A 24948-nucleotide genomic window follows, 5' to 3' on the forward strand; every position below is an offset into this window, starting at 1 on the left:
AGGGGGGAGCTAGCACACCATTCTGCAGACTGTTAATCCCCTTTCTCATCTGCAGAAGGATATTCCTACGGGCCAAGGAAGCACGATTTGGAGGTCCTGTCCAATCGGTGTTCCGGCTCCTGCGCATCACGCTAGAAGAGGCCGCAGTAATCCAGACTAGATCAGCGCCCCCGTGGGAACCAGGTGGGCGTTACACTAATCTCGCTTTACGCGGATGACACATTGCTATATATCAGGGAGCCTGAGGTAAATATAACACCAATCATGACAGAGATCCAGGGGTTTGCAGACTATTCTGGGTATACTATAAATATGTCCAAATTGGAAATATTCCCTCTAACACCTGCCACCCGATACTCTACAGACACAGGGGGACTCAATTGGTCCAAAGACCACATTAGATACCTGGGAATAATGGTCTCCAGGAACAAGCTCACACTCTATGCAGATAACCATGAGGGCTCCCTGCAGGCCTTAGGCTCCAACCTTCAGATTTGGAGACGGCTCCCGTGTTGCCATTCTTAAAATGGTGGTCCTCCCTAAACTTTATACTTATTTGTCAATATTCCTATATGGCCGGGGAGGGCCTTCTTCTCCAAGCTCAGATCCATGTTGGTAACATTTCTCTGGAACGGTAAGACAGCTAGGATTAGCTGGGAGAAAATTACAGAACCCTATTCCTCTGGAGGGATAGCGGCTCCCGATTTCGAGCTTTATTATTACGTCTCCCAAGCCCAATTTGCGAAATATTGGTATAATGACGAGAAGAGTACACCCCATGCATGGATAGAGGAACATACCACACATCCCACGAATACACAATCAGTTATTTTCGATCCAAAGTATAAAGACACATGTGCTTATAATGCGGTTAGCTGTACAGTCAGGGCATGGATGGCTATATTCAAGAGGCTGGGAGTGGTGGTCCCCTACAATCCAGAGGTACCGCTTTGGGACTTCCCGGGTATACCCCTCACGCATGACGCTAACATACAGGAGTCCTGGGACCCTAACGGGGAAATGAAGCTGGGTGACATGTTTGTTAATGGTGTTTTTGTGGACCGGGGTCTCTTTCTAAGGGCACTGGGGGGTGGGCCCCTGAAAACGTTGCAATAATACCGTATGAGGTCTGCATTCCAGAAGAGGTGGCCTCTCTTCCCGCATGAACCCCCACCTCATCCATGTGTGTAGTTAGTAACATCTAAAAAGGCCTGGGGATTTCTAGGTTATACACAGCTGTTCAAGCTCATACCCCCACATTGAATCAGATAAAGGAGCAGTGGGAAGCGGATTTACAGGGGACCATTGAAGAAAAGAAATGGGCCAGTTATTGTGCGTTATCCAAGAAGGTCTCGCTTAATGCTGGCCTAAGGGTGATCCAATTTAAAATCCTGAACAGGCTACATTATACACCAGCCAAAATCGCAAGGTTTGCACCAGACACCTCTGACGCTTGTCCTAAATGTAATGCTCCTCAGGCTGGATCCTTTCACATGTACTGGGACTGCGCGGGACTGAGGGGATTCTGGAGGGCGGTGGCTGAGCTGCAGGAAGAAGTCACTGAGGTGCCCCCCCGATTTGACTCCTCAGAAGTACTTGTTTGGTGACATTGGCAAGCAATCAGAGAAAATTAGAAGGTTATTTAACATTTCATGCGCTGTTGCCAAAAAATGTATTTTACAGAAATGGAAAAGTTCTCTTCTGCCCACCATGAACCAATTCCTACAAGAAGTGACACATGTCAACGAGTCAGAGGAACAGTTTGTTTTAACCCGACCCTCGGCATGCAGACCTAAGGACATTTGGGGCCCGTTCAGATTATACCTATGTAATATGATTACTAATGCTGACTTGTCGCCATAATATTGCTATGTGAAATGTAACAGATATTTTACTCCTGATGTAACAGTTAAACAGATGTGCTGTGGTGTAACAACCTAAACGTGACGACTAATAAAAAAGTTTTTTAAAAAAGTAGGATATCTAGTTGTAAAGGGGACAATCTGTCGCCCTCTTACTCTGTCTCTCATCTGCCCTAGCCTGGCCCCCACCACGTGCCTGGTTCTGGGGGCACCTCTTTCCTCCTGTCCACTGGCCTCTGAAGCAAGTTTTCGCAGCAGCGTGCTGAGCCGTGCAGCTCCTGGTCTGCTGCGTGAGCTGTTCGTGTTGTACGTGTGCACTCCCATGTCCCTTCCCGAAGCCCCTCCCATTCCCGTGCACTCTCATGTCCCTCCCGGGGGCCCCTCCCATTCCCGTGCACTCCCATGTCCCTTCCCGGGGCCCCTCCCATTCCCGCCCACTCCCATGTCCCTTCCCGGGGCCCCTCCCATTCCCCCTACCCCTCTCCTCGGCCCATAATTCAGCACTCGTTATTGGAGGGTTGCACTGGCAGGAGCTGCCAAACGAAACGCCCGGGCACTTTAAACAAACAGAGATTACAGCTCTGTGAACACTCCCCGCAGCCAGGCTGTGCCGTCACCGTGTCCCCGCCACCCCTTTCCCTCCACCCTAGCCCCTCCCGCAGGCAGGCACACATGCCAGCCCCTCCTACTCTCCCCTCCTCCCTTTCCCACTCTAGCCCCTATACATCCCTAGCCCCTACCCATCCTTCCTCTCACCCCAGTCCCTGTACCCCACTCTCCTGCTGGCCCAGCTGTCTACTTTCCTCTAGCCACTCCCTCTTGGCCCCTCCCCGCAGCAGATCCTCCCTCCCCAGGCCTCTGGCAGCAGCCCCTAGCCTGTGCCTTCTAATAAGAGCGGAAAACAAGCTGACACTCCACCCCAGCCCAGGGGGTGTGCCCGCCCCACCCCGCCCCAGGCCCTGGAAGTGCTCAGCAGCACTCCGTGTGCACCCGGGTCAGGCGTCTGTGTGCACTTCAAATCCCCTGCAAGGCTCTTTCCTTCCCTTGCACCCCCGAGCTGGGGCTCCTGTGCTGAGGGCCACTCCTGGGCCCTGGCAACGGCAGGGCGTGCTCCTTTGCGCCCCAGTGACAGCAGCCTAATTGCATGCGTTGTGGGGGCCAGGGCACCCCTAGAAGCTCAGGATGCTGTGGACTCCAGCGATCAGCAGGCCGGCCTGCCGCCTGCTTCTGGTAAGTTGTTTACACCCTCTGTGCATGCGGGTAAATTGTACCCTCTGTGCATGCGTGTGTGACCCACACCCGGGGGAGCAGCTGTTAGGGGCATATGCTTCCACGAGGTTTTGCAATCATTAGTTCCACGTGACTGTGTTTTCGTTCCTCTAGCGCGTCGATTTCTTTCTGTGTGCATGTCAGTTTCTAGCCGCTTGCGTCTCGCTCTATCTGTTTACAAGTCAAGTTTCTCTGTTTGATCGCGTGCTCGAGATGCAGTATCTGTGCACGCCGAGGTGTCCCGTGTCAGGGAGGGCAACATCCAGGCCTGGGTTTGTCCGTTGCCTTGTGATACTTGTTTTGACTTTGCGCAGTCTTGTCCCACCAGGATGATGGCATTTACCTAAATTGGGGCAGTGTAACGGGTATGTACAGTACTCCATGTCACCGTTTGCTTTTGCCAATCATTGGCAGCAGGAGTTTACATCTATATATATTTTTGTTTTTTTTTTGTTTTGGCTGTTAGGTGCGACGTAAGCGCTACCTATAATCTGAAACTACTGTACTCGTCTCTAGATAGGCTGGATGTGAGGCAGGATACACCGCTTTTGGGGTACTTGCATATTTACCCACTCATTGACATGCGACCTAGGCCCATTATTCCTACCCGCTGCTTCCCCTCCCCGTCTAAATACATCCTCCTGGGATCTCCTTGAGCTAGCTCTAACACACAGTAACATCAAACGTTGTGCTGTATTGGGCCACCAGTGTCATTTCAGAACAGTATTTTTAGTTATTGGATTCATTACAGATCTAAATGCCTCCCTAGTGTATTAAGAAAGATCTGAACCCAGTTTGCCCTCACTTTATAAAACATGTCCTCACATCTGTTAATTTGCAGAGACAACAGTTGTTATGCCCTGGTACTCCCTCTATTTTCCCGATGTTGCCATTTCATGGGCAGGTGGTACCATTATGGCAATGCCTGGACAATAAACCAAGGATGACGCATAGAATGCCTTTTTGATCATGAAAAGGCATTCTAGGAATATGGAACCCTCATTAGGAATTTGGCGGTAATTCAGTGGTAATGCCACCAAAACCATTTTCTGTTACCGCCAATTGGTCCAGTGGGTATACTACAGGATTACAAGTGGTAGTAAAGCGATGTTAGTCCCCATTTATGGCATCCATAGCACTCCATGGGGTATTGTTGGCGGAATTACTGACTTGCAATTTCCCTGATTTTTACACTAAAAGTGGAGGATTTATCTCCAGCCTTATGCTGGAGATAAATCCCCCAAAAAATGGGCAGAATTACCCCTTGGTAATTACGCCAAAACCTTAATTTGGCAGTGCAGGAAAAGTGGTATTAAAAGAATTTGCATCGTCAAACTTGTAATGAGGCCCATGGAGTCCGGAACACCTATGCTTGCATGCCTCCTTCCCTGGCATGTTTGTGCTTCCTAATTAAAGGACTGTAAGGCCCTACGTATGGCATTTATAAAGTGTGAACCTAGCGCTACATCCCGCTTTCCCTACCTAAATACCTCCCGGCCTCAATCCTCTGGCTTCAACCCTCTGAATGTCAAATGATTCTCCAAGCAAAGAGTAGGAGGTAGATCCCTTTCTTTGGTGGGTTCCTCCCTCTGGAACAGCCTCTATGCACCCCTTGGATTTGAGCCGGATCTTCTCAAGTTACAGAAAATTCTCAAGACTTTTCTCCTCTTCCTTCCCTCGCCCCCTCCCGTGTTAACTGTCCGTCTGCTTCTGTCGCTGCGACTGGGCCCTTGTCCCTTCAGAGCCATACAGGGGCAAGACCACCCCCTACCAGTCCCCCCCAGCACTTGCCTCTGGGCTTCCTTATCTGGACTAGCCCATCCTGGTCCTTCCCTTGCACTTGCTGCCTAGGACCACCTGGCACTTGGTCATCCCCACCCTTGGGGCACCCCTCTCCTGCACCTCTGCCCTTCCCCCTTGCATTTACCACTTTGTTCATGCACTTTCACGGTAGGATAGTCACAAGGCCAATATAACCGTTTTGTTGTTTTGTGGCGCCTGGAAACACTTGTGAATAGGTGCCATACAAATGTAAGACAAACAAGTGTACATGAGGGGAGGAGGCACACTCGAGGGTAGGAGGTGCGGGGGGTTCACATAAGGGTGTAAGGATACCGAGGAGCTGGGATGGGTAGGGGAGGAGCCGACTACCTCTGGAGGTGAAGTAGTGATGAGTGGAGCGATTGGCCGAATGCTCTTTGAAGAGTAGGGCCGAGAGGGGCAGTTTTACCCGCTTTGCGGACGTATTCTAGAGAGAGGTTGTGTTTTGGGCAAAGTTGCACAGTGTTCTCCCCTTTCTTTGCACAGCGTTCTGGCATTTCTGGCCAGTATCTTTGCCCTTGTGCTGGGTGTGGAATTCTTAGGCGGTGTTCTGTGGCATTGGATACCGTGACGGTTGGCATGTTGGTGACGAGCACTGGCACAGCATTTATGATACACATTCAAATATGCACCACTGGTGGACTGCTCTATTGTGAATTTTAGCATTGGTGAAGAAAATATTGTGCCAGTGGTGGGCAATTGTGTTTGGCAGGGATGTGCATGGTTTGCTTAGGCCAGGCACAATGGCATGCAGACTGACCTAAAACTACAATTCTCCAACAAAGCCTAAAAGCATCTTCATTTGTGTCGAGGACAAACCTGGCTATCACTAACCCAAGAATCTACTCCGAAACAAGGCTGGTCTGAAATGGAGCAGCATCATCGGCCAAATCCAGACTTCTAGAGTGTACCCCAGCCGTATTTCGAGGAGTTGCAAACCTACTTAATAACCCTGTCTTGTTTGATACCGGTTACGATAATGCACTTAACAAAGAGGGACATAATTTCACCAAAATGCTTGGGGTAGTGGAAGTGACATCACACGTCCCTTGACCTCTGATGATATCACAGGAAGTGATGTCATTTACCCCACCCGACATCACAGGAAGTGATGGCACACAACCTTTCACCTCTTTACAAAACAGGAAGTGGCATCGCATAGCATTGTTCCTCAGTACAATATGAAAAATGTGGTTAGAATATCACTGTAATGATATACATTTCATACAAGAATGGATCACCATATGTAGCGTTAATATCAGTGTGTGTAGGCCCATAATACCAAATTACTGTGAACCAGCACAACAACTGGGACTATTGTGCATCACTCGGAGTAAACTGTAAACCGAGCATCTTGAAGAGGCCTAAACACCAAAGGACAGACATCCAGTGCCTGCCAAGTGTCTGGCCACAGCAACTGACCAAAATAAGTCCAACCAGAAGACAATCAGAGGCTGTACCACTTCACGCTTTTACACGTGGGCAATGCATGCAGGGATTTTCATGTTAATAGAGCATTTTGAACCATTGCACAGCAACCCACTGCCGCCAGTCACCCAGAGCCCGAATATCCCCCAACCATTTTCACCACGGGCACCACACCATCCACTGCGAGTCGCTAAGGGCCTTCTGTCAACAGCTTTAAATGTCTGGCACCCCCTAAGATCCTCCAATACCTCATTTATTTATACACCTCCAGTGCTTTGCTCCAACACCTTCATGTTTGAATAGTGCCACCCTCCAGCAACTTAAGTCTCCAGTACTAGCCTCTATAACATTGAGCCTCAAGCACACAACGTGTGCCCGTGGTTATGAATGATTTGAAACCTTCCAGCCATCACTTTTTCTGTTTTGCTGTTTTGCTTATTTGTTAAGTAACCCACAGCTTTTTTATTTGTTTTCCTTTTTTTTTTTTTGTTTGGTGGGAGATGGAGGGGAAGGATGTTTTGCAGGTCAAAGTAATTGCAGGTTTTTTAAACATTTCAAAATATAAATAGCAGCAGCAGCTCCATGGCATCACTGCTAGAAAAGGCACATTTTATTATTTTCTTTAGTCCTTTAATATTTCGCACAATTTTAATTTATCGCTGCCATGACTTATGTTGCTCAACTTTCACAATCGCTAAAATTATTATTCCTTATTAATTCTCTCAAACACTTTGTCCAAATACGCAATCAAAACAATGATTAAGGAGATCCTTTCCCCTTCTCTAAGTATGATCCACCATTCCTCTGGCGCAATTGTCTTCATGTCTTTAAAAAAAATAACCATACACTTTTGTTTGAAGAGCTGTTATTGCTTTACAAGACACCAGCAGGTGTTTAAGAGTTTCTTTTTCTAATTCCTTTTTTGCATAGCCTACAGGTGACACTCATTTCACTATCCCGCTTTCTTGTTTTTAAGACCTCTAATGTCTGATACAAGTTCAGTCGTGATCTCATAAACCTAATTCTGCAACAAATGCTTGGACATCTCAACCGATATTTTGGTAAGGTGTTGTAGGGCCTACAGATTAAAGCATTTGAATAGAGCTTACGTTGCTGTGATTGTTCCAATTTCTCAATCCAGTCCTGTCTCCATATTTCTTTTTCAATAGAAACTGCATTAGCATCCAACTCAGCCTCTGTTCTGTCCAGCCTTCCAAATGATTCTTGGCAGGATACTTTCCAGTTCGACAAGGCTTGTATGCTTTCACCAACAAGAGCTTTTTTTCAACAACACAAACCTTGTTACTGGTGACACCAGCAGGCACTTGCAATATAATGTTAAGATCATCCACGTAACCAGAGCGAATAAAGACATTTAGGTCCAATTCCTGTCGCTATACTTGTATTGGTAGACAAGTTGGTAGGTTCAAAACCCTTTTCCAAAAAAGGCTTTGTACGAGTGGCCAAGTTGTTGTTGGGAGTGCAAAAAAAGCTTCTCTTTCATAGATTTAGAATTTGTGCTACCTTCATTTTGTAGGATGTTACCAGAATTTGCCATATGCTTTTTGATTCAGTCTGGCTTGAGATGCAAGTGCTTTGGTTTTATTTTGCAGGATTGCCTCTTGAGGGGCGTCTCTTAAGGCGATGTTCATGCACATTCCCAAATAGTTGATCGATTTCACTCTGGTTAATCTTGTTGTTCAAGTGCCAAGACATTTATTCGTCTTCCTTCCTTCAGCGAGTTGTAGAATCAGAATATTATATTTCTCAACATACATTTTTAATCCATTTTCCAACACATAAGCATATAGGGCATTTAGCTGGCGTTGGAGGCCCACCAGAGTTTGATCAATTAAGAGCAGGTCATTCGCATACATTAGATGGTCCAGCAGTTGACCATCGATGTTAGGTGGAAAACTCCTAGCTTACTTCATTGCTACTCGCAGGACGGAAATAAAGAGATTAAATAAGGCAGCGGCCAAACTACATGCTTGCTTTAGCCCTCTAGTAGTTCCAACAAGGCCTGATAAGCACCCTCTTTGATCCAGCTTTATTTGTAATGATGTTTCTGTATGCAATGCCTTAATAGCTTCCAGAATATCTCGAGGGGGCTGCCAATTCTCCAATTTGGCCCAGAGTAGATTTCGATCTATAGAATCACAAGCCTGTGCCAAATCAATGAATGCCAGGAAGATTTTGCTCTTGCCTTTTATAGATCGTGCTTTAAGGAGGTTGATCAGGAAGACATTCAAGGAGGTACCCATATCCCCGACGAACCCTGATTGCCAAGGGTCAAAGTGGCCAGATTCAGTTATCCATTCCTCAAGGCCAGTCAGGATTCATTTTTCAAATATTTTTCCGATAACAAGAAAGGCGATCCCTTCTTGAATACAGGAACTACTATCGATTTCCTCCAGGACGCAGGCACCTGCCTTAACATTTTAATCTGGTTAAACAATATAGCCAGAAAAGTAGACCATAATTCTGTCTTCTCCTTTAGTAAGGCATTGGACAACCCGTCGGGGCCAGGCGCCCTTGAGGTATTTGCTTTGTTAATATGCCATAGTATGTCTTCTTCCTCAGTAGGTCTTCGACTTTGTCTCTTCTTGCTTTTTTTCACCAGTTTCCATATTGAACAACATTGTGAAGTGGTCCATGCATACCGATTCTGCAATTATATTGGATTGAAGGGCCACTGTTGGGGTGGTAATAGTTATATAGTTTCCAGGATTCGCCAGTCTTCTTGCTTGTTGTTTTCCTGGAGCATTTGCTCGGCATCTTCCTGGATCATTGGGGGTCTTCGGCCCTTTATCAAGCTCTTGTACTACGGTTTTCTTTTCCTGATCATAATTGCACTTGTTGGACAATTCTCCACGTTTAGCCTAATTAGATCTGATCTTGGCTTCTCTTTGCATAACCAAGTCCACGTCAAAGCAATGCTTGTGGGCAAACTGTGGTTTAGTCCCAATTTTTCTGGTTTCTACAAAAGAGGTAAGACGTTTCAGATAATCCAAAGCCTCACCCTTATTCTGCTTTTTCAATGATATAAGGTCTTTGAGGCAATCCATCAAAAAGTAAGATTTTATTTTAGTATTTAAAAAATAAAAAATGTAATACATTCTTAGTTGATTTCTGGCTGGTGTAATGTCGACCTGAAATGGGTAAATTTCTACCTTTGCTTCAGAACTCGCAATACAGGTGAGTTTTAATATATTATTGTCGCTGTATGTCGTCTGTATTACATCAAGTTCCGATGCCCACAACTGGACGTTCTATGACACATAAAAGTAATCCAGGATCTTATTACGGGTGCCTTGCGACCAAGGCGGACGAGCCGGATGTCGCCCTTTGTGTGTCCATTGAGTCGTTGTAAATCTTGCAAGGCAGCTTCCTCATCCCATACATCCCCCTTCTGCCTTTGTGCCATTGTGGTCATGTTAAAGTCCCCACATTATTATTATTATTATTATTATTATTATTATTATTAGGGTATCCTCCAGAGACCTCCGAAATGCATTAATCCGGTCCATGACTCCATTTATAAATTTTGCATTGCTAATACCGTCTGAATTCCAGTAAATTCTGAATATAATCAACTAGTCAGTTCATTCTCTTTGTAATCCGACAGTTTGAATTTTTACCACCTGGATGTAGGGATATTTGTGGCCTTTTATGGCTGGGTTTAACAAGGCAGTGAAACCATCCAGTACTGGGGGCGACCACAACCATGTATCTTTTAGGCAAATTATGTCAGTCATCCCATTCCTCCTTAATAAAGAGGTGGGTAAACCCTCTTGTATGCCAACAGCCTATAACCCAATTGCCCTGCTTCTTTTGAAGGCCTAGCTAACATTCTCTCTTTTTGGTTGCCAGTGCTGTGGCCAGCCAACCCCAGGTTTCACCCTGGTCATTCTTCATCTTAGTTTCCAACTGTATTAATACATCTCTTTAATCCTTGTTGGAATGGCCCACCGTGATTCTTAGAGGTGGTATCTGGCCATCCTCAATGTCAATTCTACTACCATTACTCACTTCTTCTTGATCTCTTATAAGGCTTGCCAAGGGTGCAAGGTGATTTTTCAGACAAATCTTGCCCCCCCCCCCTACAAACCCTTTCTATCTATTCCGCACTGTTGCCTCTATGAAATCCCAACGGTAGGAAAGGGAAGCCTCCTCCAAGATCGCCTGTTTTACTAGGCTAGAATTCAGATGCATCACCACACTATCCAGGCATTCTTCACCTAAGAATTCCACCCTGGCAATGTCTTTAGACGTAAGCATGCATAATCTCGGGATATGGTTAAATAATTTCAAAAGTGTGCCTCGGTTCAATATCAAGCCATAATCTATTAGAAATATTCTTTCCAGTTTAATGCTTAATTCCTCATCCAGTGGCTTCTTTCTTTTATCCCAGTTTTTTCCTTTTGTGAACCATTGCTCCTTTTTGTCTCCACATTTACACTACGTAGAAACTTTATGCCATACGTCTTGTTTTCCCCTAGATAATGCGGCACATTGTGCTTTGTATCGCTGTTGCCCACATGTAACAGTAAAGTCTGGGGCCTCTTCTGATTAGTCTCACAGTGCCTCTCATGTAGGGCTGAGGTTTGGTGAATGTTTTGCTTGGTTACTAGGTCCAAGGGTTTGTCTTCTGGTGTTTTGAAACACTGGCAAGTCTTTTTCCCTAGAGCCCCTCCGGGGGCCCTCTTCCTTAGTAATTATCAAACTCCTCTGGGTCATCTTCTTGATATTCAATCATTGAGAGGCTATACACTTCCTGGCTTTATTTAGCTTCATCCTTGTGGGAATAAATTGAAAGCTCCATCAGTTGTTCAGTTGAGTCTTTGGACTTCATTACGAGCCTGTCAGTCTGGAAATAAGGGTACAGGCACCGTTTCCGGACCGGCAGACTACAGCTCTGCTTTGCGGGGCCTCTTCACCCAGCAGGTCTGACCTGCTGGGCGCAACGGCCCCTGAAAGCAGAGTTGTCACGGAAGCACTGGCACCACTAGCAACGGTCCCAGTGCTTCAGAGTCCCCATTCCCATGGAGTCATATGGGGATTAACATTTTCTGCCACCTGACTCCCCGGACCCCTGGGTCCCGGTGGCACCTGGAAGAAACTGTGTTGCAACGTTGGTGGTTACTGCCAACCTCGTAATAAGGCCCTTGGTCTAGTATTGTGAGCTCCACCGATCTTCATTAGAAGATTATCTTTCTTTGAGATGTCCCAATTTTTGCCCGTGTTTTGGCCATAATTACCACTGTGCTCGTGGGTAACCTGAATTTCTTAAAAAACCTTCTGGGGTCATTGTTTTTTTGCTTTGAGTTGTTCTGAGGCTTCATCTGAGTATCATGTTGCAAAATTGCCTTTTCTATTTTATTTTTACTGTTGTTTATTTTCTGTAAATATCTGTTATTCTTTGTTATTTTTAACGGGCAGTGGATCTGACATGACCCTGGCTTTGTCTATCTTATGTCCCGTTTCTCCCAACCACTCCTCCCACCCCTATACCACCGGCTTCCGGGTGGTCTTTTGTGGGGCTAAGACCCAATTTTCAATTAAACCATTGTTGAGTGTCATTTTGGGGAATTGGTTCGGGATATCGTTCAGCACTACTTGTTGAGGCAATTACAACACACTAGGGTCCTCATTCGGCCTTTTTTCTCTTTGTTGGTGGAAGCCGGTCGTGCTTTGGCTTCTAATATCACAGCAAGCTCTTGATAGTCGTCTTGCCTTTTTTCCCTCAATTGTAGGGACCAAAATTCTATGTAAAATGCTCATAATTTCTTCCCTATTCTTAGCCAATTTCTCTTGGACTGCCGTCACACAGCCTTCCACAAAGATCATTTTAGAATGCAGCATGGCCAATAAAGTGGTTTGGTTTCTTAGATGATCATTTATTGACTTGTATAGCTTTATAAATGGGGCCATGGTTTTTGATGTTGCTGCAACAGTACTTGCGTTAATCCCATGATCACGTACTTTGTTCTTTTCATAGGGGCACCCCGTTTCCATTAACTGAGATCTCCTGCTCCAACAGTATGGGGGAGGAGTCGGCCCTAGAAAGGGACATCACTCTCAAAACAATCTTCACTCATTGTGTCAATTCCTTGCATTTTCCTACCCTCTGTTGCACCATGGCCTGTTGATGGTTAAGTTGTATCGGGCCCATCATTCGCAAGTTTTGGGAAATGGGGGACTTCGATTACTGGGGTGAATCCACTAGTTTCCCGTTTTGTTGAATATGCTTCTCCTCTGTCCTCACTTGACTATCTAGCCCATGAATAGCAGTGATGGAGCCAAACCTCATCTGGTCGACTCGATGCCCAGCCATCTCACGTCCCCCCTGCATGCTTCAGGGTTGAATTTCACCTCTTTCCCGGCAATGTGGGTAGTCAACATTTCCCTGTGCTCGACTTCCCTCCCCCCAATCAACATTCTAATAAGTTCCAACATTCCAAAAGAACAGAGTCCTCCACTTCCCTTGTTTCCATCCCCTTCAAATGGGGCGTTTGAGATGAAGTGCTGGAGCTTGCTTGTGGTAAGCTTCTATAATGGAATCTTTGTTCCACGCCACTCGTTTTGATGCCCAACCCAGGAGGCTTCCAGTGATTTTGATTTCTTTGAAGCAGGAGAGAGATTCCGGTCTCACGCGCCCCCCCCCCCTCCCTTACTTTGTTACGTGTCAAGGAGTCTATGATTTTGGCTGTAACTTTTTTCCCCTGACCCTTCTTGTGACTTTAGGGACACATGTAGTGATTTCATCACTGCCCCCCAGTGTCACCCCCCCCAGCCCCCCTAATATCTCCCCAGTACATGACCAAAGCTTCCTGGCTCGTAAAGGGTTTTGCCCAGGCACTTGGGAGAGATCAGCCGGCGTGTGAAAGGCAACCCTGTTAGTCTTTAGTGGTCCCTTTTCAGTAACACCATTGCACGTCAGCACACAGACCTCATCTAGGACTGTAGCCCCCTTTTCCTTCCAGCTGCAGTTGTCCCAATGGAGGAGGTGAGGGAGGTTTTTGGGCACCATATTTTTCTATATTTTATGCTCTCCTCTGCCGTAATCGAAACCGGGGCTGAGAGGTTTCAATATAATTTGAAACCACAATCTTCCTGTTCACTTGACTTCAAGTCCATTAATTTGCATACAACTTCCTTAATATTCATAACTTGTATAGCACAAGTGTTGCTCACCTCCCTTGCTGCTTGAATCTTGAGGAGGCTATTAAAATCCATCTTTTCAATGTTTGTATTGCCCCCAGCCCTTTTCCATACAGCTTGTGTGTCGCACCTCTGTGATTGTCGTCCGGCACACTGACTCCTACTCAGACTTTGACTTCTGCTCCGGTTCCTCACGGCTCTTTCCTTGCCATCACCCGATAGCTGCGGCAGCGCAGCGAACTGCAGCCATCTGCTTCACCTCTGCGAGTTGGCAGGGTGTAAATAGACTCCTCCCAGCAGTCGGATAGAGGGCAAGGACAGACCCCACAACGAACGCTCTGCTCTGCGCACACTGCAGCCAACTGCTTCACCTCTGCTTCAACTCTGCGAGTTGGCAGGTTGTAAATAGACTCCTCCCATCATCCGTATGGAGGGCAAGGACTGACAACACAACAAACACTCTTCCCTGTGCACACTGCGGAGTGTCTGGGAGTGTTCCTTGTGTCCGTTGCACTGTGGAACTGTGGACCTGTGGTGGAGTGGTTTACCTCTACTATCTCTACTAAGAGGAAGGAGGAGGAGAAACAGTTAAAAACCCCCTACTCACGTGGAGCGTCCCAGAGTGTCTGGGAGTGTTCCTTGTATTCGGTAGGGGCGGAAGGAAATGGAAGCCCAGGCATCTTGCCCACTGACCACCACACCTGTAACGCAGATGCCGCTCACACGAGCACGGTTACGGCATTATCTGTCCCTGAAGTGCTGTGGATAACTAGCCCTGAGGAGACTCCAGCCACCTCAATACTGCCGGAATGTAAGCTGCATGGAACCGTTTTGTCCTCCCTCCCCTCCCACTTACCGCAATTTGGAAAACATACTAACTTTGACCCCACCTCAACCATGCTGGTCACTTGCCTGTCTGTTTCTGCCCCAAATCTGACCCTGGTGCCGTTGTGTGGTTGTTCAGGTGTCACGGCCCTGGAGGCTGTGCCTGTGTTGGCTGGGGGGCCGCGAGCCACACCTGCTCAGGGCGAGGCGGTGGGGGCTGCGGCCATGGTGTTTGGTGGCGCGGGATCGAGAGACGCTTGAGCGGGCGTTGGGACTGCGGCCGCTGCGAGTTGTGCATGCACGGACCGGGATGAGTGCGGGGAGTGTGTGGCGGGCTCTGCTGGGAGATGTTGGGAGCGCGGAGACAGTTCTGCAATTGCAGCTTGTGTCGAAGCTCCGTCCCTCAGAGCTCAAGCATTATCTCCCCATTCAGACTCATGTGGCTTCAAAGGGTATAGACAAAGCATACAAGGCCTGCAATACACTTAAGACTCTTTTTACACTGCTGACGAAATCGGAATTGCAGATCAAGACACAGCCATAACATCCATAATCCCCACATCGTTAGGAGTCCTGGCCCTGTGGGTGTACGACCAGAACAATAAAAAATTACTAAAAGTCCTTCCTAAAATGCACGATCATAACGATGTGCAAAATGCCAACGGGAGAAATAATCAAACGCCAGTAGCTGAACTGTGCAATGGGATTGACCCAACTATTGTTAGTAATGATAGAAGGGCTGTACCAAGAAACAAAACAAAGTACAGATCTGATGAGGAAGTCTTCAATGAGGCTAGAGTTTCTATGCTCCTGAAAGGTGACCCTTTAGAAGAAAGTCTGCCGGATCTATGAGCAGCAAATAATGGGAGGAGAGACTCCCTGTATTTAGCTGATAAACTAATAGATGACTTGAAGAAAATAAACGGAAAACTGAATGGTGCCAACTTGACGTTAGCTCATATTTCAAACAAAACCAGAACAAACGAAACAGTTTCAATGCTAAATGACTTGTGTGATATAACAAGAGACCTGAAGAGCGACAATCAGGTTGACCCTGGAAATAAAACACAAAGCATGCCTCAACACTTCTATCGGCCGAATAAACTTAGAAGAATTATGACAAGCATGAGTCCCACAATGGTTGCCTGCTCACAGAACTCCAAACAGCAACCTAAAATTATCCAAAAACAAAATAAGGGAGTTAACCTAAATTCAAAGCACAGAGGTAATAAAGGGAACCATGCAAGAAGGCTCCCAGAATCGGTCTCTTCTGAATCAAGCGATGATCGTACGACTGATACAGATTCGTCACTAGCTAAAAGGGAATTCCCCTGAGTAAGATGCCAAAGTCAGCACATATATCCAAATATTGGGCAAAAATCTGCTGACCCTCGCAACGAATGTTTCGAATTAGTGGAGCAAGTAATCAACCAATTAAGGCCAAATATCTTGGCTCTAACAATAACTGTTGCTCCGCTAATAAAACGTTATGAACACTTAAACAAGAGTTTAAAAGACCAGTCTACTCTGACAGCTTTGGCAAACGCAAAACTAACAAACATGGAGTTGCTATTACAGGAAGTAAAAATCCATACACTGAACCACCAGCAAAACAATGCAAGCTTTGTTACACAAATCAAAGAGCAAATAAAATACAGTGCAGAAGACAAATGATTGCTAGCTGAAGTAGCCTGCCAAGCATTAAATATACTAAAAAAACATCACCCGGATAATGAACAAAATCAGAGGATTGGTGAAGAACAAGGAAGGGCTACATTAGTCAATTCTAAAATGACAGCAACCAAAAACGAACAAAGTACTAAAGGCGAAGAATGCACCTGTCCAATAGTGACGAATGTAGTCACCCATGACCAATCATTCAGAAACTCATCTCAACGGCCAACACAGCTGGCAGAGCACTCAATGAATTCTGGTGAACTCAAAGTGGAGACAAGCCGGCTGTTATAGCTATCGAGCAAGCATGCTGTAATGGTAACGGGGGGGAAGAAAAAACACAATACTCTTGAAGGCGCAGATCTTGCTCGTCCCTAAACAGCAGGAAACGCAGAAGGTCTGATTGGAAATCCTTCTGACCTTCCGGTAAACATCCCTGCCGAACCAGCTGGAAAAACGGATACGTTTGCAATCAGAGAAGCAGTGGATAAACAGGAGGAGAAAAGCAAACAACCTGCAAAACAAGTTAAGAAAACAAAAAATATGCCTAATAAGAAAAACACTAATTCAAGAAATTTGTGCAAATTCTTACGGAATATTAAAGCTCTCAATGTAACAATACAAACAGTAGCAGCGAAATCTAAAGCAGACTCGGAGGAGGCCACAGGAGCTGGAGTGGTGGCTGCCCCTATAAATCAAACTGAAAAATCACAAATGACAAACGAAAGCGCTAAAAAGGAGAAGGCAGATGACGAGCAAATGATTGAAGAGCTGGCGAATTTATCTACCTACGATTCAAATAGCGTTGATTTAATGCAAGACGAATATGAGGAGGAAAATGTAATCTTAGACTGGCATGAAACAAACTCTCAACAAACATCTGATAGAGAAGGTTTGCAAGGACGAACATGTACTATGAACATTACACCTGAAAACGTAAACAAACGGCGTATTCAATGTCATGAACCAGATGTAGAACCACAACAACTTCGAACATTAGATGAAAGATGAGCTCCGGCTTACCGAAAGATCAATGGAATCGGTGAGCAAGCGAAAACCAAAGTGCTGGAAGCGAACTTGGGAAGCAGAGTACCGCTAAACAAAGATATAAGAAGCACTACATTTGTTCAAAACAATAAAGGAGACGAGATGGAAAGAAAAGAAGGAGCCAAAGGCGACTGGCTTTCGCTTGTCCTCTCTCCAAACAGGCCAAAGTATACGACAAAGAAGCAGCAAGGTATAATCTCAAATTTCTGCCTGTTGTTAGAGCGGACTTGCAAATCCAACGATGGGCTAATTCAAAATCGATACAATGTCCTGCAACTCCTGAACCATCTTCCTCTGCTCCAGGCGATTAACAACAAACGACCTAAAAACTGTCGAATTCATACAAGACTATAACAGACAGAGTCCTGCTGCACATTTATTCAAGAGCAATAAGAGACCTCATCGTCGAAAATGTTGCCGAGCTTCAAGAGCTCGGTTTCAGAATAAGTGAACCATGGATGGACCTAACACATGACAAACAGCAGGTAGAGCTAAAGCAACAACAACAAAAAAAAAAACCAACCAGAAAGAATGGTTAGAAACAAGAGAACCAAATTAGGAAGTATTGGAGATTCAGCAGACGATGTGATCCGTATGCACTCGAAGAACTGCGTACAGATTCTAAAGAACAAATAAAGATCACGTTTCAAGGCATAAATTAGTTTTCAAAAATTGATTCGCAGAATTTACTAATTTAAATATTTTTGATTAGCAATTTTGTACTCCTATTTTAAATGTCACCCAAAGTTAGTTTTACCCCAAGACAAACAATTAGCAAGAATACAGCATTTCTATGTACCTCTCAAGTAATACTTTAGTGCAATGAGTGTCTGTAAAATGTAAAGGTTCACTGCATGAATGGACCACATAAATAGATCTGATTTAAAAAAAAAAGCTTTTTTTTTCAGTTCAAGGCTCTATGAAGCTGGGTCATGCAGCAGTCAGTGGTGCATAGTGCAGTGTCCATCAAATTGTCAACAAGACATCACTAAAGATGCAATTGTGAATGTGTCATTTTTATTTTATTATCAAGTTTCATTTAGCTAGTGTTCTGGCATTTAACGGTCACAAGCAACTCCCCAAGATGAAGACAGCAGCTACAAGGAGTTTGTGACAAATTGGGGACATTAGTTATCTTATTCTGCAGAACCAAATGCCAGGATGCCAGTCTCTTGGTCTGACCAGGTCAGTGAGGCCCTGATGCAGCACCTACCAGTTACTAGTGCCGTAAAGTCTCATGCATCTGCGAGACAAATGGGCCCAGCAAGTTAACATACCCATCCATTTATGGTCTGGCTTATTGCAAGTCAACAAAGTGAGATGATTTAAAAGATCAAAATAAATAATCTAAAGAGGGAGTGCCATCAGACACCTAAAAGCCAATAGAAAAATCATCAGGGTGCCCAAGAGGTCGGAAATCTCTTCTCTAAACCTATGGCACACAGGCACCACATTTTGGGACTCTGTGGCATTGTGGGAAGTATTGAGTGGCAAGTTAGCAGCAAATTGTGCAATGTAATGCCCATCCGGCCACCGACACTGCCGAAGGATAAATAATGCACATTTCTATTCTTGCCAGCACACTGGTGTGGCTGGGTTGGTTTAAATGATTTGTCCAGGATCACACAGTTTGGTTAAGCAGTGAAGCCAGAATTTGCCAGCAATTTAAGCAACTTGCCACATACCTTCCAAGCTCTAATTAGTACACATCTGTTTTGGTTCAAGAACTATAAATGGTTGTTTATTTGCAAAGAACACAAATCACTCGAAGCAACCACCTTTGGGGGAGTATTTGCAATACCCTGAATATAGCGAGGCCACCGTTTCACCAATAACGCATCCTGCTTGCAGAAGGCATTTGAATAGTCTACAATTAAAAAGATATTTCTAGAACAAAAGGTTGGGTAGGCTTTGCTTACCTCTCAGGAACGTTGTTATCAAGTCACAGTGGGATGGTCCTCTCTGCCTAATCTTCCTCTACACTCAGACCAATTCCTACAAAATAGGCAAAAAGCAACTCATTACCCACAACAATGCACACTCACTCTGGGGGGGGGCGGGGGCTCGAGAATCAACAGGGCCCCTCAGCACCCGCTATGGAGTGAAAATCATATTTCTCCCACCTGAACAGGTCGGAGAAATAAGCGCAGCCACTTGCTAACACCCAGCCCAGCAATCGGAGACAGCGTTGGGGCTTTTTCGCCTTTACAAACAAAAGAGGACTCGAGCCTCTGGGGGGAGGGAGTCCAGCAACTTCCCCCATATTTCCAGTCCGCAAAGCACAGCAAAAAGTCACAATTTTCGTTCTGGGGCTTTTAATATGCACTTTGCAGTGCTCACATTAAAGTTATGGCCAGTGTAAAGCTTCCTACTGGCTCTGGCTGCCTGCCTCGTGATAAATTCAGCAGCTAACCTCCATGCACCATTGCAAGCTCGGACTGGCCTATAGGGCAATAGGCCCATGGCTTAATGTGGGCCAGTTTGATGCGTTATTGGACTATATTGTGACTAATAGTTTTGACCAGTGTTGTTGAATAAGTATTCTCTAAAATGTACGATTTGCATCACGTTTGATCAGAAACCTCCCCCTTGGGTTATTCAAACAGCATCACAAAAGGAATGAATTCCCATTTGCAACTGTGGAGCACTTTTTAGTTGGTGCCTGAGACAATTATTGTATGCCCCAGTTTGACCCTGCACCACTTTCCACCCTCAGCAGTGGGAGGCCGGGGGAGGCACACATCCTGAGCCGTGTCTGTTGCTACTCACAGAAGCATTTTTCAAAGGCCTTCTGCGAGCAGGCTCCGTTATTACTGCGAGTGTTGGGTGTTAGAGAGTGGCTGGCAATAATATTTCTCCCGCCCTAACACCAGCACCCCGCAGTAATAACGCAGCCTACTCGCAGAAGACCTTTTGAAAGGCCTTCTGCGAGCTGCGTGGGCCCGTTTTTTGGGTCAAATTAGTGGTCCACCTTTTTTGCCAATGTGGGCCAGTTTGAAGAGTTACTCAACTGAACTAGTATAGTTTTGACCAGTGTTGCTGAATAAATATTCTCTAAAATTTGTTCAAACAGCGTCACAAAAGGAATTAATTCCCATTTGCAATTGTGGAGCATTTTTTCGTTGGTGCCTGAGTCAATTATTGTATGCCCCAGTCTGACCCTGCACCACTTTCACCCTCAGCAGTGGCGGGCCGGATGGCACACATCTTCAGCCGGGCCAGTTGCTGGTTGTTAGAGTGGCTGGCAATAATATTTCTCCAACCCGAATGGGCAGGAGAAATATTATTGGCTGCCACTCTCTAACACCCTCCAGCACTCGCAGTAATAACGCGGCGTGCTTGCAGAAGCCTTTTGAAAAGGTCTTCTGCGAGCAGGCTGGGTTATTAATGCAGGTGCTGGTTTTTGCAAGTGGCTGACAATAATATTTCTCCCGCCCGTCGGGGCGGGAGGAATATTATTGCCTGCCACTTGCAAAAACCAGCACCCGCAGTAATAACGCAGCCTGCTCGTAGAAGGCTTTAAATATATTTTAAAGCCTTCTACGAGCATGCTGTGTTACTGAGGGGCTGGGTAATAGCAAGTATAGCTGGTATTAATATTTCTCCCACCCAAACGGGCGGGAGAAATATTTCTTCCCGGGATGCCCACTTGCTAAACACCCAGCCTCACCCCCACCCCATGAAACATGAATGTAAAACGGGCCCGGCTCCCCCACCCAAACCTCCCCTAAGCACTCCTTACCTGAAACGCCAGAGCCGAGTGTGAGAGGGGGCCTGAGATCCTCCTCTCACGTGATGACGTCGCATCCGGGCTGGGCTCATAACATTGATACAATGTTATGAGCCCAGCCCCGGGTTCTTCTGCCTTGCCTGCAGTGCACGCTGTGCACAGACTCAGGCGCAGAGTTGAGGCACAATCTTTTGCTGTATATTTAATGAATCGTGAATCATATCTCAGTTGGTGCGACATGATTTATTAAATATACAGCAAAACAGCAGTATTGTATCGTAAATTGCGATGCGATACCGCTTATTTTATGCCTTGCGTTTGCAAGTAAATGCGAGAATGAGGGGCTTACAACCCAAGTCGACAAGCAATTCCATAAATGAGTTGGACTTGGGTGTCAAACACTTTAAATGCTCAAGCTACGAAATGATGCCAACTCAGCGAAAAATAATCTGTGCCTGTTAATGGGCACGTGGAACACATGAGGGTTTAATCACTTGTTTAACAGTAGTCCTAGCGAAATAGAAATGTTGCAAATAATCTGCTTGCAAGAAACGTGGCTGCTGTCACAACCTCCAGTCGAAGGCTATGAAGTTGCATGGAATCCCGCTATTAAGCAGGCAAAAGGAAGACCTATGGCAGGACTACTGACCCTGGTGAAGATCAAACATGGGCTGAGCATAATAAAGGCATCAAATGTGACACCATATATACAATATGTAATTATTGAAATCGAGAAGCTAAGCCCTGGAAAAAACTGCATGTAATTAACCTGTACTGGCAGCACAAGGCATCTGATGTATGGGCATATTTGGACGCTATAGACGAGCTCATCGACTCAATAATGATTAAGGAAAAAAACGGCAATATAATACTCTGTGGCGTCCTTAATATGGAATGTTTAAAAATACATAATGCCAAAACCTTGAATAGTTTAATAACGGACAAAACAAAAAATGTACTAAAAACTACATGGGAAGAAGAAATGGAGGCCTGGAAAATGTCTATGCTGAATGGAATCCTGAAAGTCGATATCCCTCCGAAACCAACGTGGCAAAATGGAAATTTGAAATCCATTTTGGATTATTTCTACGTATCGGAGAGCTTGTTGGGAAAGATCAATGAATTGACTGTAATCAACATGCCATACAGTGACCACGAACTTGTTCGAATAAATATACGAGAGCTGAACTTGAATAAAGAATTAGCATGGAGTCAAAATATTTTGGTCACTGCCGGTCGAAATCGCCTTAAATTAAGTGAGGGCCAGATCATGACCATGACAAAGTCTTCGGCCCGTGAATCAAGAAAAAAAACATCAGAAATGGTAGAATACCCAGCCCTACTAGCTGCTTACACAAACAATTTGTGAGCAAAAGAAAAGTAGCTTTCAGAAAAAGCATGGGTTTGATCAGGAAGTAGTGGGGGGAAAAAAAAGACAATTAAGGAAATTCATTAGGGCCTTGCTGAAAAACCCGACGAAAAGACTATGAAACGAAAAAACACGGCCCAAACAACGTCTAAAAATTGGCTACGATCACATAAAGGCATTATGGCCCAGAACAATGCTGAAAATATGCTAAAAATGTTATCGAAAAATGCTTGCACGTTCTGGGAAGTAATTAACAACATGGAAGCGCCACAACAAGCAATCCAACATAATGTTGTCTGAAAATCAATGGATAGAACATTTCTCAAATATTTTTTTTTAAAAACATGGAGACTACATAGGAGTCCTTACCCTCAATAAGATCTTGGGACCTAATTATATCCAGGATAGACATCTATGAAAACATCAAGAGGCTAAGTACATCTAGAGCCCCTGGCCCTGATGGCCTCAAAAACCAGAAACTAAAATTCTATCCTGAAGCATGGGCAGATTTTTGCTACACGTTTTTCAAAAACATCATTGAACACAAAAGGATACCAGATTCATGGAAAGAGCAATAATCGTGCCTGTATTCAAAAAGGGAATAAGAACGAACCTCAAAAATGACAGGCCGATTGCACTTCTGGATGTAGTAGGAAAAGTTTTTGCAACTCGACTGCTACTGCAGTTAATAGAATGGATAAAATCAGCGAAAATCGCCGATGAGCGACAGACTGGTTTCGTGAGAGGGATAGGCTGGGCATTAAACCTCCTCTTAATGAATTTACTAAAAATGGAAGCAATACGAAATAAAACCAAAATATACCTTGCTTTCGTGGATTCAGCTCACGCATTCGACAGCATAGATTGTGAGTTACTTTGGACTAAATTGAATAGATAACTAGAGGAGTGAAACAGGGGTGCCCCTTAGGAGCTACTCTCTTTAGTACATTTATATCAGATATAGGGTTGGTGTTCGAGTATATAAGAGCTTTCGCCCCAAAAATAAATGGTCACAGACTAGGACACATCCTATATGCAGACGATATTGTGCTCCTAGATGTAACGCAGATTGGGATCCAGAGGAAATTGACTGCACTTAAAAAATATACTGAAGCAAACGCCTGGTGATAAACCCTGCAAAAACTGAGCTACTGGTTCTGCAAAATTTAAGGGGTTCGAAGACGACCGTAAAGTTTAAATGGAACTTGGGCCTAGATTCAATCAAATTGACGATGGAAATGCAATATCTGGGTGTGACAATAAACTCTTGTATCAAAGATGACCAAATGGTTGAGAAAATTCGCCGAAAATGTAAAGCCCTGGCGGCTCAAGGGGCTGTAATAAATCAAAAGTATGGGACCTCTTCAAAGAAGCCGGTAATTCAATTTTATAAAGCTAAGGTGATTCCAGCCTTGACCTTTGGTGGCAAGGCCATGCTAGGATGTTCGGCGGACATATGGTCATGGTGCGAAAACACCTTCTGGAGTTGCATTCTTTTTTTTTTAAATATAGTTTTTATTGATATTTTTTTAAGGTTATTAAAACAAACATATCATTTCAATTCGGTTCCATTCCCAGAAAAAACGTTCAGTCAATAACCCTCCCCAATTCCCCCCCCGCCCCCCCCACCCTCCCCTAGCCAGTGAACAGGTGTCGATTTCAAACTTGTCTTGCAGGGATGCATTGTGCATTTTTTAAGTTCGGACTGTCAAATAGACTAGTGCACACATAGTCTAGGGCTCAACCTAGACGCACCCCGTGAGGGGGCGCATGCCTCGTAAAACAGATACCTATGAGGTCCCCAAATTCCTCCTGGACCAGAACCCAAAACGGCCAACAGATCAAGGGCTCACCCCTCAGGTCAGCCGCTCGTACTTTTCAATGTTAGATCTGGATTCATCCAGGACATGGGTTAGAAATTCCATATTGTATATCGTCCGAACCTTCGCAACCCATTCCCTCTCCTCAGGCATGTGCAGGTTCCTCCACTTCTGGGCCAAGCAGCTCCTGGCCGCCACGAGCATGTCCTGTAACATGTGGCCCTGGGTGGCCTCCTGGTCATCTCCCACCTCAATGCCGAATAGAAGCAACCAGGGACAGAGGGGCCTAGTAACACCATCAACCCCCCTGATCCAGGATAGGACCTCTCCTCAATATGACTGCACCCTTGGGCAAGACCACCACATGTGCATGTAGTCCCCTTTTTCCTTTCGGCATTTCCAGTAGTGAGGGTCGTAACCCGGGCCCATTCTGGCTATCAACTGTGGAGGGTAGTGCCATCTGTGTAAAACCTTTAGAGCTTGGTGTCTGTACTGGGGGGAGGTCGTTGAGCGGTGAGCCCGGAAGCACATTTTAGTCCACCTTTTGTCATCTATTGCCATGCCCAAATCTTTTTCCCATTGTGTCTGTGCTGGTGGGGGATCCCTGGGTATCGAGATCAGGAGGAGCTTGTAGAAACGGGATATGACCCCCCTGGAGCCTCGTGTGGAGATGATTGTTTTCTCGAAGTCCGTGAGTTCCCTCCTGAGGGTGTCTCTCCCCCCCCCCCCCCAAATGAGGGTTCGGAGAGGACTCCTTCAGAAAGGTGAAAGCTTGCCAAGTCCCAGGGCTTCCTCCAGATCCAGAAGGGGCATGAAGGAGCTGCCCACCCACAAGTGGCATGCCCTAACGAGGCCCGCCTCGTACCACCTCTGATACGCGGCCGGCTCCGCCACTTTGGCCAGGAATGGTGGAGCCCAAATACAACTCAATGGAGAGGG

The 24948-nt window shown here is 45.5% G+C and overlaps 1 protein-coding gene across 2 annotated transcripts in view; it reads left to right on the forward strand.

The window, feature by feature from the left end:
* Window positions 1–2699: 2699 nt before the first annotated feature.
* Window positions 2700–24948, forward strand: part of LOC138521870 (carnitine O-acetyltransferase-like) — a 136186-nt gene continuing 113937 nt past the window's right edge. The window contains exon 1 of one of the 2 annotated variants that reach the window (XM_069635021.1): window positions 2700–3092. In XM_069635021.1, the coding sequence (XP_069491122.1) occupies window positions 3045–3092 (48 nt within the window). In that variant the 5' untranslated portion in view covers window positions 2700–3044. The remainder of the gene's footprint in view (window positions 3093–24948) is intronic. The other variant, XM_069635022.1, reaches the window with a different exon arrangement.

This window comes from Ambystoma mexicanum, chromosome 13 (genome assembly GCF_040938575.1).
Source record: "Ambystoma mexicanum isolate Mex_15411 chromosome 13, UKY_AmexF1_1, whole genome shotgun sequence".
Lineage (NCBI taxonomy): Eukaryota > Metazoa > Chordata > Amphibia > Caudata > Ambystomatidae > Ambystoma > Ambystoma mexicanum.